This window comes from Schistocerca nitens, chromosome 1 (assembly GCF_023898315.1).
Source record: "Schistocerca nitens isolate TAMUIC-IGC-003100 chromosome 1, iqSchNite1.1, whole genome shotgun sequence".
Taxonomy (NCBI): domain Eukaryota; kingdom Metazoa; phylum Arthropoda; class Insecta; order Orthoptera; family Acrididae; genus Schistocerca; species Schistocerca nitens.
In genome coordinates, this window is record NC_064614.1 from 1,269,909,267 (window position 1) to 1,269,925,498 (window position 16,232).

Below are 16,232 nucleotides of genomic sequence, written 5' to 3' on the forward strand. Positions count from 1 at the left end.
GCACCTGGTCCGTGGTTGCACAGTGTATGCGCGTCATCAGGCTAGTCCTCCACAATCTTTCGCGCCCTGGCCAACACCCAGCCAACCCTGGGACAGGATCCATCTCGATTTTGCAGGCCCCTTCTTAGGCTCCATGTGGCTCCTCATCATTGATGCCTATTCCAAATACCCATATGTGGTTCGCATGGCGTCCACCACCACTGATGCCACCCTCACCGCCTTGGCCCAGGTGTTGGCCATTGAAGGCCTTCCTCAGACGTTGGTCACAGATAACGGGCCCCAATTCACGGTGTCCTCATTCCAGACCTTCTGCTCCGCTAACGGTATCAAACACATTCGCTCTCCCCCCTTCCATCCTTCATCCAATGGCGGGGCGGAACACCTGGTCCGCACTTTCAAACAGCAGCTGATGAAATCAGTGGAGCCGTCGGCCACCACCTCGGCCCTCACCTTGTTTCTAAGCACCTACCGCACTACACCGGTGGCCGGTCATAGTCCTGCCAAACTCCTTCACGGGCGACAACCTCGGACCCTCCTCCACCTGCTGACACCGTCCCCTTCTGGGCCCCACTCTCGCCCCTCGCGGCGCTACGCCCCGAGCATGGCCATGTGGGCCCGCTCCTATGGTAGCACACCTGCATGGACGCCTGCTACGGTGACAGTGGCTCATGGGCAGCGAGTGACAACCGTACAGACACACAGAGGGGTCGAGCGTCGCCACCATAACCAACTTCGCCCTCGGCCCCTGCCTTGATTCCTCCCCCACCGCCTTCCCTGCTTCCTGGTGCAGACACGTCCCTCGAGGTGGAGCCCTTCCCTTCAACCTCCATCTCCTCGCCGGCTCCGCAGACACCCCTTCCGCCTCGCCAGGGTATAGAGACGCCCACTGACCCCCTGTCCTCCGGTGACACCTTGATGGATGCCGCAGACAGTCTGCCCTCCCCTCCCCCAGTGGTCCCTCCGGACGTCTCACAACCCATGCCCTCGTTCCGCCCGCCTCGGCATCGTCTGGGGCATTTCCGCCCCTATGCACCAATTTCGGGGGGAGGGATCTAGTTCCTTCAGCCGCGGAAGTCGAACACGCGGCAGAACAAATGGACGTGGTCAGCCCATAGAGGGCTCCGCCTCCGTGGCGGCTATTCCGTGCTGCGGCTCTCGCGCAGCGAGGGCGCCACTGCTAAGCCAGCGCTGCAGACAGCGGCCAATAGCCGCTCCCTCCGGTTTTGTATATAGGGACCTGCTCTGCCCTAGTCCTGCAGTATGGTACTCGCTCTGGATTTCGTTTCTATCTCGGCGGTATTGCGTTCTGGTCGTGGCTCATTATTGACATTGCCTGGCTCTTGTTCCGAGTGGATTTACGTTTGGTGTTTGGTGTTGTGGTTTCCACAAGCCTCCATTGTTTATCTCTTCCGTGTTGTGTCGCTCATAGTCGGTCGTGGTCGGTTGATGTCAGTTGTCGTTGGTCTGTCGTCCAACTCGTACTGTGTTTACCCGGTGGTGCATGCTCCACCGCCGGCGGCTTCCCCGCCTGGCGGCTCCGATCCACAGCCCAAGACGTTCCCGCTGTTGGTTGTGGTTACTATAATTTATGAGGGGTGATCTTAATAATATGGAGAGTTTAAACTTTGATTCGGGGAAGGTGTACAGGACAAGACCCACATCCATTTTGTATTCTTATAATTGATGTTGTATGCCATTACGAAAGTGGTAACTTTAAATGCCATGCTCTTTTATAAATGCATTATTGAACCCAACTTTTGCTCTCTCTGCATTTGAGAGGTGTCTCAAAACCAGTTCCAATCATCAAATTCTCCTTTGGTTATTGTAGTTGCAAATTCTGTATAAAGTAGACAAAGAAAGAATGGTAGTCCTTCTGTGATGGCACTCTTTGCTAATTGGTCAACAATCTTGTTGTCTCTGCCTCCACGATGCCATTAGACCCAGAGAAGTTGCACTCTTTTGTATTGTTTGATTCACTGATAGATTAGGTCTTGTAAATCAAAAAGGTAATTGTTTTGACGTTCTAGGACTGATGTTCAGTTTTTCTAGGCCACTCTATGAACCTTTTATGATCAGAATGTTGTCAATGTTAGGCAGTCTGTATCTGAGTGCCTCTCTCATTGCTGGAACAGCTGTAAAGTCAATTGTTTCAGAGGACAGCTCTTACACAGCTCTGGTTTCTACAGTAGGACAGGGTTATGTAAATCCTGTTCCTTCATTCGACAGATCTGGCAGTGTATATGGGGATAGTTGTACGTTATGATGTGCTGAATAATATTTAGCTCCTTGATAGTAAAAGTGGCGAAGCACCTTAGTTGATACAGTGTAGCAGAAGGCTCCATACTCAAGTCTGAACACTGGAGGTGGTACATCATTCAGTATGCGTGGAATGATTTCTTATAACAGACTGTTACTAGAGGCTAATACAAATTTTTCTTTGCCACATGGCATGTTCCTGATACAGATAATTTATCTGTACATCTGAAGTCGCTCATGAAGCAGATATGGTGATAAGGCTGCTCTGCAGAGTATAAATTTCTGATCTAATAGCACATATGTTAGAGTGGATTTCATAGCACCTACATAAATTTTAATAGCACGCTACTCCATGGAGTCAATTTTATTGAGGGTATACTTTGGGGCAGTGCCGTACTAAGTGCTGCCTACAATCCAGCACAGGAGGAATGAAGCTATGGTGTAGTGCAAGTAAACTGTTACATCTGTTCTCTGTTCTCTACTGTACATGAGCCACTTCACATAGTATGTCCAATGCTTGCCCAATATTTCCTGTCATATGTTGCAAGAGTTTGGCCCATATCATTCTGCAGTCTACGTACAGACCTAACCTCAGTGGAACTTTCCAAAAGAATGTTATAAATCTGCCTAAATGAATCTACCACATTTACTAATCTACTGATGTCTTAAGAAAAACAGTCAATTGATTTCATGTCTGAGAAGCAAAGTCCAGTTTCACCGTTCTGAGATCACTGGCTTGCTTGAGACTGAATAGTGTCAGCATACAGCTTGTCAGTGATGTGTGGATACAGATATCATCTGCATACTGCAGGACATTAGCTGTATTTCCAAACAACTTTTCTACATCGACAGTGTACAAGGAGACTTTGAATTGATCCTTGTAGTAATATCCCACATAGTGTTGCAGTCCATAAAGGGACTTAGCTTGTATGTAAATGACACGATAGTTCAGTATATTGTAGAGGCAGTTCATGAATTTGACTAGGTACCACATCAATTACAATTTGTGCATCAGTAGATAGATATCCACACAGTCATCCATAATGTCCGGCAACACCACTGTCAAATAACCTTTACCTAAGAGTGTGCACGTAACATCCATTGTTACTAAGCTCTGAGAATTCCTCGTGCTTCTTTAGTTACAGAATCTATACTTTGTATCCGATAACAAGTTGTTTCTCACTAACCACCATTCCATTAGACACCTTAAAATTCATTCTAGTTTCCAATAAACATGAGGATAACAAGACGAGGTTACATGATGAAGCCATGTCGGGACTCTTCTCGGGTTTACAAATAATTATCATTACATATTTATGCCTCTCATCTGGGAATTCATTACCTTCCCATAACTGGCTGAAAATTTCTGTCAATAGGAGTTTCACTTCAGTGGCTAAATTAGCTAACATATGGTAATGAATGTTGTCATATACTGGGATGGCATCACTAAGGTTCTTTAACACTGATTCTCGTTCACTGATAGTGAATGGCCTCAAAATAATAAGTTCTGCTGTGGAAAATGATACAACATCCACTGTATAAATAGTTTAGGAATGACTGAGGGTTGAGTGACAATTTAAGCAAATGCCTCTATCCAGTCTTAAGCACTGTTCTGTTAAGTTCTGATTTTAAATTTGTGGCCTATTGGCCATACAGTTGCAGAGGTCCTGAAAGTTCTCACAAAACTCTTTCCAGGATCCTTTCTGATGGTTTTTTTACAATCCTGTTGGTGACAGTACTGACATTTTTATAGTTCAACACTGTTTGTTATACAGGGTGAACATTAATACAATTAACAAACTGCAGGGACATATTCCTAACTGGAAACGGAGGAAAAAAGGTCCTATGAACATACGACTGAAAATGCATTGTTGCCACTGTAGATGGCACTGATGAATGAATGTACCTCTGACCACATGCTGTGTGATTGACAGTGTACTGTAAGCAGCAGAATGGTCCAGTATTCACAACAGGAATAAGCCAAAATGGTGTTTGTGTATGGCCAAGTAAATGGAAATGTTCGAGAGGCAGACCCCAATCCTGCCTCCCTGCACGTTTTTCTATCTGAAAGTACCCATGGACAGAAAGGATCCATGATCACACAAGCACCCAGTGAGGGCTTAAAATGTTGTGTGATGTGGTTGGGGTCTGTGAGGGTACCTATCCTGGCATAGCCACGCTGCCTTTCGACCATTTTCATCTGCTTAGCAGTAAAAAAACACCATCTCAGCTTGTTCCTGACATGAACACTGGACCATTCTGCTGCTTGCAGTACACTGCCCCATCACACAGCAGCATGCAACATACAAGGAACACATGGCACGTGATCAGAGTAACTTTCATTCAACAGTGCCATCTACCATGGCAATGATGCATTTCCGGACAGATGTTTATAGGACCTTTTTTTTTCTGCAGTTCCGATTCCAAACGTAAATTCATTTCGCAATCACACACGAACATTCTTGGGTCCATCATGGCACTGTCATTTCTTTTGGCTTGTTGATTGTTTTACGTTGAAGATTTCCATGGATTACAGATTATGGATTACAGATTATGGATTAGTTCAATTAGCAAGCAATAACACTCCTAACATAACCACTGCATCAGACCTCACCGAATAAACTGCTGGATATAAATTTTACATACATTCTAATCTGGACATATTTTCCCTTTTATGTTCCGTTTTTACAGCAGAATGTGTAGCCATGAGGCAGTGGGACTCTGCAAAGTTAGTATGATGGGAATATAATCTGAACTTACAGGATATGAATATACATCCAATTAAAGTCTTGCAGTACATTTGAAGTGCAAAGTGTAAGATCCATTACTGGTGATCAATAATCTGATGAGCATTGGCAACCCGTCGTTGAGAACAATTAAAGTCCATCACTGCCAGTCCATCACTGCCTTTCCATGCATTAACTGACTCCACAGCCTCATGTGACGTGATGCATGTTGAAATCTCCGCAAAACACATAACGCAAGTCTAATTGGTTAATTAGTAGATATCATTCATCCACATCAGCTTTTGTTAGTGGTGGACAATATTTGATATAAAACTCAAGCCTGTCTTAGCAAGCTGAACTCTGGCTGTTATCAGTTGAAAACTTATTTGTGTGTAGTTTAAGTACTTCAGAGACAACAGTAACAGTTGCGACTGGTTAACGGGTGCTACTGTGCTACAGCACTCTGTAAACGTTACAATAAAATTATGCCATTTATCTTTTAATGTGAGCCAGAAATCACACTAAAACTATGGCATTTCTCTTGGAATGTGTGTTGGTATACAAATAAAATGACGTCATCCCTTCTGGCACTCTTGAGCGCTAAAAGTGTGCGTAAAATATTCTGCAGGCGTAAGGTATGCAGCATTTTGTAGAAGTTGACACAAATGGCACCATGAGTGAGGGGTCAAACACACTAACTGGAATTCATTGGCTTGGGTTTGATTCCAGCTACTACCATTCATTTTTTTCATTTTTTTATTCCTTGCAATATTAAACTATTAATTATAAAATTTTAATATATTTAAATGGTTCAACTTATATACATAAAATTAACTTATTCAGTTTAGTTACAATCATTACCACTATTAAGTCAAAAGGCTGTAGATGTTGGTAAAAAAAAAAAAAAAGTGAGTAATCGACGAAATTTAGTATGAAAACTTTTTCTGCAGATATCTGCTAAGGAAGGAGGCCCTTTTCCAGTACATCTTCGAGGAGAAAGTAAGACTTCAAGAGTGATGTAGATCTACCCAAATGTAAATCAAACAAGAGAGTGTAAGATGACACTCATTGATTTGGTTCAAGCTGTGTTAAGTAGAAGCAGATAGATGCCCCTTTCAAGATCCTAGAACATTTCTCCAGTAGCCGAGTGGTTAAGCAAACCAATTGGCAATCCCTCTGCTCGGGTTCAGTTTCAGCTGCTACCGTATTTTTTTATTTTATTCCATTTCTTGCAATGTTAAATTATTAATTATAAAATTTAAATATATTTCAATCATTCAATTTATAAACATAAAATTAATAAATTCAATTTGGTTACAGTTACTACCCTTGTAAGTCAAAAGGCTATACATCACCACATTGTAGCACATTGGTAAAATTTTGCACGAGCTGTCACTGACAGCACCCATAAAGGGATAAGCAATTTGATTCCTCCTTTACCACATGCTCTACCCTCTCGAATAATGTGAACCCTTCAGTGAAGAATTAGAATAGGGCATAAGCCAAGTGTCAGCGACTGCAACCCAACTCTCTCTGCAGAGACACTCTTTTCATGGCTGATCTAACATTCAATTGAAGGACGTTATACATCATTCTCTTGAGATAGAACAGTTGTTATCATTTGATGTATTAAGGCGTAGCTGAATGAGGAAATTGAAGTTCAATTATAATTTCCATAATTAAATTCAAAAGTTTTTGGGGTTTGCAGAATTTCATGGCTGCATTCCATTTTCTCTGTGGGAGTCTTTATTGTGTTCAAAAAAACGACGTTGATGATGGTACGGGTTATTGACAATAGGATGCAAGGGGAGCATGTTCAGGTGCACAGGTGCAGGGACCTTTCACTGTGGGACAGAGGGTGAGTGAACAACGGGGCATAATCGTCAGAGGTAGGTTACCTTGTGGTACGTTTTGTGAAGGCACGGAAATGCATTTTTGTCATTACATGATGGCGCTCTTCATACTGCTTTCACATATGAGCAGCGATTTGCTAAGCTTTTGGCTTCCCTGAATGTTATTCTCTGCTTATGCCGTGGCACAGTCAGGCAATCTTTGTGAGTCCCAAGTCACTACAAATGTTTTATATGTGATAAATGAGATCTCGCCATTTTTATTTAGCTTCTTTGTCATATGTATCACTGAAAATGCTGGAATAGGAGCTGTTACAGCATTCAATACATATCTTCACTAAGATGAGTGCCTACGGTCCTGACACTGAATTATGTTGTTAGGTATGTATCCTTCATCTGACACTGAAGTTGAGGAGTCAGTGCAAATGACAGCCATGCAGAGGATCCGAGTTCAATTTCCAGTACTAATAAAATGGGAGGACTGGAATGGGATCCACGCAGCCTTGTGATGTCAACTGAACTTGAGTGAGAAGTAGCAACTTTGAGGTCTGCAAAGCCAACAATGGCTAGGAGAGAGGTGTGCTGACCCCAGGCTCTTCCACACTGCAGTCAAATGATGCCACTGGCTGAAGACGATACATGGCCAGTCAGTCCTGACCAGCTCACGTGTGACCAGAGCAGCAGAGCTATGTACACTGCAAGTTTCATGCCAAAAACAGTGCTGAGTCCACCAACAAGTTGGATGCCTTTGGCATGGTTAATTTGATCTTTATCCTGTTTCTTCCCATTGAGATTATGTTCTGAACATCCCTCCTACATTGTGGATTTGCTGAGCACACAATTTTCCCTAGTCGCATGGAGTGAAGGTTTCCTATATTTCCATTGTGACCGTTAATGTACATGATAATAAAGGGCCAACATCATCTTTGTAATGATTACTTTTGTTTGCTTCATAAGGCATCACCCACGTCTATCCCCCAGTAACAGTATTATTCACTACAGTGGCAGTGCTCACTTCTTTAATTCCATTACTACACACAGACTATTAAGCTTACAACTTCTGTTGGGTGAGAGACTGCAGTGCAGAGCTTGCACCCTCATCTGTTTGTCCCCTGGAGCGGGTTGCCATTATTGCTGCATGCTTGTCCCCCCCCCCCCCCCCCTTTTCTTCTTTGTTATGTTGTAATGCCTGCTTTTGCACTGAGATGATGTCTGCAGTTTTCATTTCCATATTCGTGTCGTAAGCTGATTCACGGAGATTATCCACAGCTTCTCAACGTGCAGAGTGTAACGTCTGTATATCCTGTGTCGTTTGCAGTTGTGTTGGCTCATGTAAAGGAGGCTCCCTGCCTTCTCCATACATACATCAAAAAATGTTTTGCATAACCTCGGTTCCGAGAGTTGTGGAACCTGTGCAGAAAACTGGAATAGAGGTCAACATAAACATCATTTCCACCCTCATGAAAACCACACATTGCAGGTTGTACCACAATACAGTGTGACTTTCAGAGGTGGTGGTCCAGATTACTGTACACAACAGGTACCTCTAATACCCAGTAGCACATCCTCTTGCATTGATGCATGCCTGTCGTTTGTCGTGGCATACAATCCACAAGTTCATCAAGGCACTGTTGGTCCAGATGGTACCACTTCTCAACGGCAATTCAGCGTAGATCCCTCAGAGTGGTTGAAGGGTCACGTCATCCATAAACGGCCCTTTTCAATATATCACAGGCATGTTCAATAGGGTTCATGTCTGGAGAACATCCTTGCCACTCTAGTTGAGCAATGTTGTTATCCTGAAGGAAGTCATTCACAACATGTGCACAATGGGGTCGCGAATTGTCGTCCATAAAGGCGAATTCCTCGCCAATATGGTTGCACTTTTGGTCAGAGGATGACATTCACGTATCGTACAGCCATTACAGTGCTTTCGATGACCACCAGCAGCGTACATCAGACCCACATTATGCCACCCCAAAACAGCAGGGAACCTCCACCTTGCTGCACTCACTGGACAATATGTCTACGGTGTTCAGCTCCGACGACTGAAGGCATATGCGACACTCATCAGTGAAGAGAACATGATGCCAATCCTGAGCCGTCCATTCGGCATGTTGTTGGACCGATCTGTACCGCGCTGCATGGTGTCATGGTTGCAAAGATGGACCTCGCCATGGATGTCGGCAGTGAAGTTGCGCATCATGCAGCCTATTGTGCACAGTTTGAGTCATAACATGACATCCTGTGGCTGCACGAAAATCATTATTCAACATGGTGGCATTGCTGTCAGGGTTCCTCTGAGCCATAATCCGTAAGTAGCGGTCATCCACTGCCGTAGTAGCCCTTGGGCTTAGGCAAGGCATGTCATCGACATTTCCTGTCTCACTGTATCTCCTCCATCTCTGAACAACATTGCTTTGGTTCACTATGAGACACATGGACATTTCCCTTGTTGAAAGCCCTTCCTGGTACAAAGTAACAATGCAGACACAACTGAACCACGGTATTGACCATCTAGGCAAGGTTGAACTACAGACAACATGAGCCATGTAACTCCTTCCTGGTGGAATGACTGGAACTGATCAATTGTTGGACCCCCTCCATCTAATAGGCACTGCTCATTCATGGTTGTTTACACCTTTGGGCGGGTTTCTGACATCTCTGAACAGTCAAAGGGCCTGTGTCTGTGATACAATATCCACAGTCAACGTCTATCTTCAGGATTTCTGGGAACTGGAGTGATGCAAAACTTTTTTTTTATGTGTTTATACACCACTGTCCATATTGCCACGGAACTGATCTTACTTGTTGCACTGAATGCACAAAATTTTCTCACAGTTATTATATGAGGATCATTCAATAATTAGAGAGACAAAGTGGTCTGGGGAAAAAACTGTTAGTAGGACAAGTTTGGTACTTAGTTGGCTTCAAGTTGGCATCAGTGTGATGAGCCATGATCAGCTGATGTATCAAAAAGATGACAAGTCCGCTTGAAACGTCCACATTAGTTGAACAACGTTTTCTTATTTGTTTTTTACTTGCTGAAGGCGAGAAACTAGTGAATCTATACTGTAGAACGTCTTAAGTTTATAGTGAAGGTTGTATGAATTGTGCAAATTTTTAAAAGTGGGTAGAGCAGTTCAAAATGATCGCAACTCAGAGACTGACGAACACTGTTCTGGCCGACAAGTTGCAGTTTCAACACCCTAACTTGATAGTCAAATCGATATTATTCGTGCCGACCGCCATGTGACTGTCGAAATGATAGTTGATAAGGTTCAAGTTAGTACTGGTACAGTTCATAACATTATCTGTAACAAGCTGAAGTAACGCCAAACATGTGCAAGATGGGCCCCAAAGGAGTTGACCCAGCTACACAAGGAAACGAGATTGAGAGTGTGCACAGAGCTAAAGGAATGTTATGAAACAGGTCAGCACTTCCTCAACAAAATTTTAACATGTGATGAAACTTGGGTTCACTATTATGAGACAGAATCAAAAAGACAAAGCATGGGGTGGAAGTGCACCAACTCACCTGTTACGAAAAAAATCAAAACCCAAGCATCAGCAAGAAAAGTCATATAGACGGTGTTTTGGGACACTGAAGGTTTAGTTTTTTATGATTATCTCGAAGAGCAGTGTACAATGAACAGCCAATACTACTCAGATTTGCTTTTAAACTAGGTGAAGCCAGCCATGAGAGAGAGGGACGTTGTGGAGCTCAGAGGAGAGGTGTGATTCTCCAGCAAGACAACTCATGTCCTCACATTGCTCAACTAACCCGTGAAAACTTTGACAAAATGGGGTGGGAAGTACTGCCTCGTCCCCCTTACAGTCCTGATTTGGCACTTAGTGATTTCCATTTGTTTGGTGCACGGAAGGAGGTATTATGTGGGAAGAGGTTCCAGGGCAACGAGGATGCGAAAAAGTTTGTGGGAAATTGGCTCAAACATCAACATAAAAGTTCTTTGCAGCTGGAAAAAAAGCTTGTAGCCCATTGGAACAAGTGCATAAATGTTCAAGGGGATTATCTTGAAAAGTAGAAAAAGTATTGCTTTGTAAAAATAAATGCTTTTTTCTCCAGACCAATTTGTCTCTTTAATTGTTGAATGACCATAATATGTTATATAGATTTCTGCACCACTGAAAATACAATAAGTAATATTGCTGTGCTGACGCAGCAGCTTTGTTGGATGTATGAATTCCAGCACTATTGCCTTAGCTCATTCAGTAAAATATAAATCATGATGGCTGTTAGGGAATCTGGACCCTGCTCCTTCAGAATGAAAGTCCATGGCTTAAGTACTTCTCTCAGTGAGTGCTGTGTCGTCCACACAAGACACAGCCAGGGCAAAAGCACCACAGGTGCAAAGATGCAGGCTGGTGCCAGTGTCATTTCCATCAGCCCCATGGGCAGTGCTGGGGATGAAGATATTGACTTTGCCTCAGCCAACTGCTGGCCAAGTACAATCCACCAATGACCGGATGACAACAGAAAAAAGCCTCCTCGGAAGATAGAAGAGCAGCTCCTATCCACTTGGTTATAGATCATCGTCCAGGGCTGATTTAGATAGGGAACATCGTTTACTTAACTCTTAGAAGCAAACACGACAGTAGCTGTAAATTGTATTTACTGTGTACTGAGAAGTTTACCAACGATTATTTGCACTTAGCCATTGAGAGCATTTTTTGTGCTATATTACAAGCAATGTGGCAGATTCATATTTCAACTACATAAGTAAACCATTTTAACTAAATTGTGTGACTTTGTTACTAATTTGTTGGGGTGTTGTAGAACCTTTGTTCATCTATCTTGTTACATGACCCTGGAGCATAGGTGTGTAATAGTGGCAGGGAGAAATTGTCTTTGTTGTGTACTGCACCAGAAGCCATTTCACAAATTCACAAACTCTGCCTACTCTGACAACAGTGGCAACTCGGTCTCCAAATCAGTTGTGACAGGGCCTTTACAAAAACTGGCGATGAGGGTTTACAAAACCGGCAATGAGGATTTACAAAAGTGAGAATACTGAAGACAAGAAAAAAAAATAATTTAATGGAAAAATGACAAAGACAAAGCAACATAACGGGCTATTCCATGCAAGGGAGACACACACAATATTTCATGTAGGTAGCTCAACAATTATAAACTAGGTTTTTGACAATTGGTTAGTTCATAAAGCAGAAGGTATTTGGTTGCATGTTCCTTGCTCTGAAGGTTTTTTATTCACTGAAACATTGTACTCCACTAAGACTTTATAATAGAGGTGATCTTCAGAAAGGAAACCTTTTCTTTACAAATTTCATCAGACTGGTCTACAATACAGAAAATTTAGTCTTTTTAAAGTTAGTAGTTGTGGTTTAGCCATCTATTCACTGTGTATCACCCTATTTTCACTTGGGCAAATTCTAAATTGACTTGATGGGTACAGGTCGCTCAACCAACATTTTTGGTGAAACTGCATTTTTATTTCATTGAGGTATGTGATAGGCATTCATCACTAATATCATTATCATTCAGTACTGAATGATAATGTGGTCTCTGTGGCATAATACTGTTAAGCTCTCATAAAACACTTTCCTTGTTGTTATATTTCCTTTAGTGAAATCATGGCTTTCTGGTTTCTTTCCTTCTAAAGAAGTCAGCATAATTGCTGGCAATCTACAGTGACAGTATGACAAGGTCCAGATTTATTTATTTATTACTACTCCTGTAATGTTTGTCTGAAATGCACTTATTCATGAACTCTTAGGCATGGGAACCTTTCCAACAACGCATATATGATCATTCCAGGCAGCATCTTTTTATTTCAATAATCACTCTTAATACACATTTAACTTGATCAGGCTATTGTTATCTGTCGTCCTAAGATGTAGTTATAGCTCAGATTAAGGTGGAAGCAGGAAGATTAGTACCCAACCTGCCTCTTCATTTCTTAATATTCTCTCATAATTTGAGATATTTGTCATGTAGGACAATTTCAAACAAATGAAAAGATGTCTGCAGTTCTGGTGCACATTGACATCCCTGCATCACAATACTGCAGCACACTGTTAGAGGAGCCAAAACAATACAGCACTGCCTCTCTCCACTTTATCGGTGCAGAGATTTCAGTGTGTACTAGAACTGCAGGCATCTACCAGCAAGCACAAAAAAAATTACCAATATAAATTTACTTTTTCAAGGTTGTAATTAAAATTTTATGACTACTCCTTGGACATTCAATGTGTTTTTCAGTTAAATACTGGATAACACACTGGCAGCGTGAGGTTGATCACTATAATTGCATAGAAGCAAAACACTACTCTAGTGAAACTTCCTGGCAGATTTAAACTGTGTGCTGGACCAAGACTCGAACTCGGGACCTTTGCCTTTCGCCAGCAAGTGCTCTACCATCTGAGCTACCTAAGCACAACTTACGACCCATGCTCACAACTTTAATTCTGCCAGTACCTCATCTCCTACCTTCCAAACTTCACAGCTCTCCTGCAGACCTTGCAGAACTAGCACTCCTGGAAGGAAGGATATTGTGAAGACATGGTTTATACACAGATGTTTCCAGAATCTTTTCATTCTGGACTACTGAGAGTGTTGTCACTGAACATTTTCAATTTAAGTATCTTGAAAATTTATGCACAACATACTTTGGAAAATGGTGTATGCAGAAAGAAAAGTAGTGAACTATGTGCCACAAAAATATACGAAGTCACTGAAGACAAAATTCACTGCTTGATTTTCTGCAGACTTAAAAATGTTGGCTATAAATGTACACATAGTCACTGAGGGCAGAATTCGCCACTGGCTTTTCTGTTTCTGTAGCCTAGACAATGTCGGCCTCCTGTGACTGTCGAATCACATGATTTGCATATGCTGCTTGCATCTTCCACTCTGTATCAAAGTGTGTATGGTTTTGAAGTGTTCAGGTAGGTTAAAAGTGTTTGCTATACCGAAACTTCAATCCGGACCTTTGCCTTTTCCTCGTAATACTCTTTTCCACAATAATTTAGGCTACCTTTATACAAATGATTATCCACCCTCAAATTCCATATTTTGCTATGCCCTCTACCTCTTTCCATACTTCACTTAAGTTCTCATACATACCATTCTGGACAAGTGCTCCTGGAAGAAAGGATTTTGTGGAGAAACGACTGTGGGCTGCTGTACACAAGGGACAAGAATATGAATTTGTTCAACACCTAGTTGTAAATTGTCTGACAAGTTAATAACACCAAAAGTTTCACTGATTGGCACCAAGCATTTCACTGATGAGTGGACATTTCAAACCAGAAATTAGCCAAAGGTTTGTATCAGGCATTCTGCAACCCATTCTTTCACCCAATCCAATAATGTGTTCACACATAGCAAAGCTCTTGGCTACAGAAACCTTACTAAATTCTTGAAATAGTTCTTCAAATGCATTTACAAGCATGTTTGTTCTACAGTAAAAAAATTTCTTTAAGAGTTTATGGGGATATGCTGGATACCGATGTTCTGTTTACCTGCAGTAGATGTAGGACAGAGGATGAGGTGACATCTTTCAGTCAGAAATTACATACCACAGTTTTCTGGACTGAAACTTCATTCCTTTTCAGCAATAATAATGTAAGACAGCCTGAATTATAAAAAGATGTACAAGCTAGACACGATTTTCTACAAATTTTTATCGACTTACAATAAGCCTGAGCATAGCTGTAAGTGTGTCATCCTGAACACAAATTACTTGCAGAACACTGTTTCCACCAGCATACTTCAGAATCTTGATGTTACCATATTATCGGTAGGGTCAACACTCAAATCTAGTTAGTGTGTGGCAATGAACGCCACCCTTGAAATCTTGGTTGTGGTAACAGGCTGCTCTGTAGTGTAGCCCAAGGTGTTGGAAGGTGAATGTTGTAAGTTGGTATTTGCAAAATAAAAGCTGTGGGACAGAATAACCTGGAGTGTGGCCTGTCTATCTTTGAACCACATTGAATACATGCACTTTGCAATACTTAACGTACTTTTCATTTAAAACTAAGGTTGCCACGTACGTTCAGAAAACCTATATTAGATACTTGATGGTCAAGTACGCCTATCTGATGAGTATTTTGAAATGCATTGTGTCCATACATCGTACAGAATTACGAAAACTACAAGGGGATCCATTACGTAACTTTTCGAAATAACCATTACCGGTGACAATTTTGCCATTTATCAATACTGTTAGCCAGTTATTAGAATAGCAACAATCAACAAAGATATCGCATGCTTTTTAAGTTACCGTTATTTATAAACTTCAGTGCGTTAAATATGGTGTAAATGTGGGCTACTAGATTAATACCGTAATTAAAAACAGTCGCAACAAGGTAGCTAGACATATCAGTCGCAACGTAGGGATCATAGCCGTCATAACGACGCCCGGTGTATTTCATTTGGAGCAAATGTTACCAACAATATCAACGACTAAAATGTGTCTTGGGCTTCACACAGATCAACTTGTAACCACAAACATAAATTATCGGACATTGTTGTACCATTAGCTTAATCATATCACCAGCTTTCTAAGTTATAACATGAAAATTCCAATAATTTTGAATCACTATGATCTAGAAAAGTACTACCAATAAATAATGTGTATCGGCAAAACTTTGCGACTACATTCCAGTTCAATAAGGTTAATTTTCTAATTTGTGACCACTGTTATCACCTTTAACCGTGCTTTTTACGCTCATTAATGTAGTTATGGTAAATTCTGTACTCACCAAGTTTTTACGACATTTATTCGCAAATAATCATTTGCTGGTAGACTTTTGCGTGTAGCCGCAAGCCAAACAAGAGAAAATTTTCCCCCTGCCCTTTGGCATAGTAGATCATAATTGTAAAACATTTTCTACTGCAACTCATGTCACAGCATTCGAACGTACAAGAAGTGAATTGCCGAACCGTCAACAAACCAAACTGCAATCAAAATGTTGAAAACAAATGCCGTCTGAAGCAGAGCAGTTTCTTTTAAATGGACAACGTTATATACAAGGAATATTTTACAATTTCCGTCTTTCCAGATATTACCTAACCACAGAAACAGGATGTCACTTCCTTAACATATCAGCACAACAATGAACAGAACGATGCTGTCAACAAAAAAATGACATACAAATCTCGCGCTCCAGAATGTTATCGGGAATTAAATTGTAAGAACATTAAATCCATAAAAACGTATTTTCAGCAACATCTATAATAAAATCCTTGCACCCATTATCTCTCCTAACGTTTTTATTGTATTTTTTGTCGTCAATAACACGCAGTAATTTCGGGACGATTTTCAGATGTCGAACCTCTCCACCAAATAGTTAGAGGCATAGAGAGAGCTACACAAGTTTTCCTAACGTTGAACCTAGTGGAATATGTTTCTATAGT

The 16,232-nt window shown here is 41.7% G+C and overlaps 1 protein-coding gene across 1 annotated transcript in view; it reads right to left on the reverse strand.

The window, feature by feature from the left end:
• The window catches only part of LOC126202102 (meiotic recombination protein REC8 homolog), a 352,636-nt gene extending 336,856 nt beyond the window's left edge, over positions 1-15,780 (reverse strand). The window contains exon 1 of the mRNA XM_049936836.1: positions 15,578-15,780. Coding sequence (XP_049792793.1) covers positions 15,578-15,702 — 125 coding nt within the window. The 5' untranslated portion in view covers positions 15,703-15,780. The remainder of the gene's footprint in view (positions 1-15,577) is intronic.
• Between the last annotated feature and the right edge of the window lie 452 nt (positions 15,781-16,232).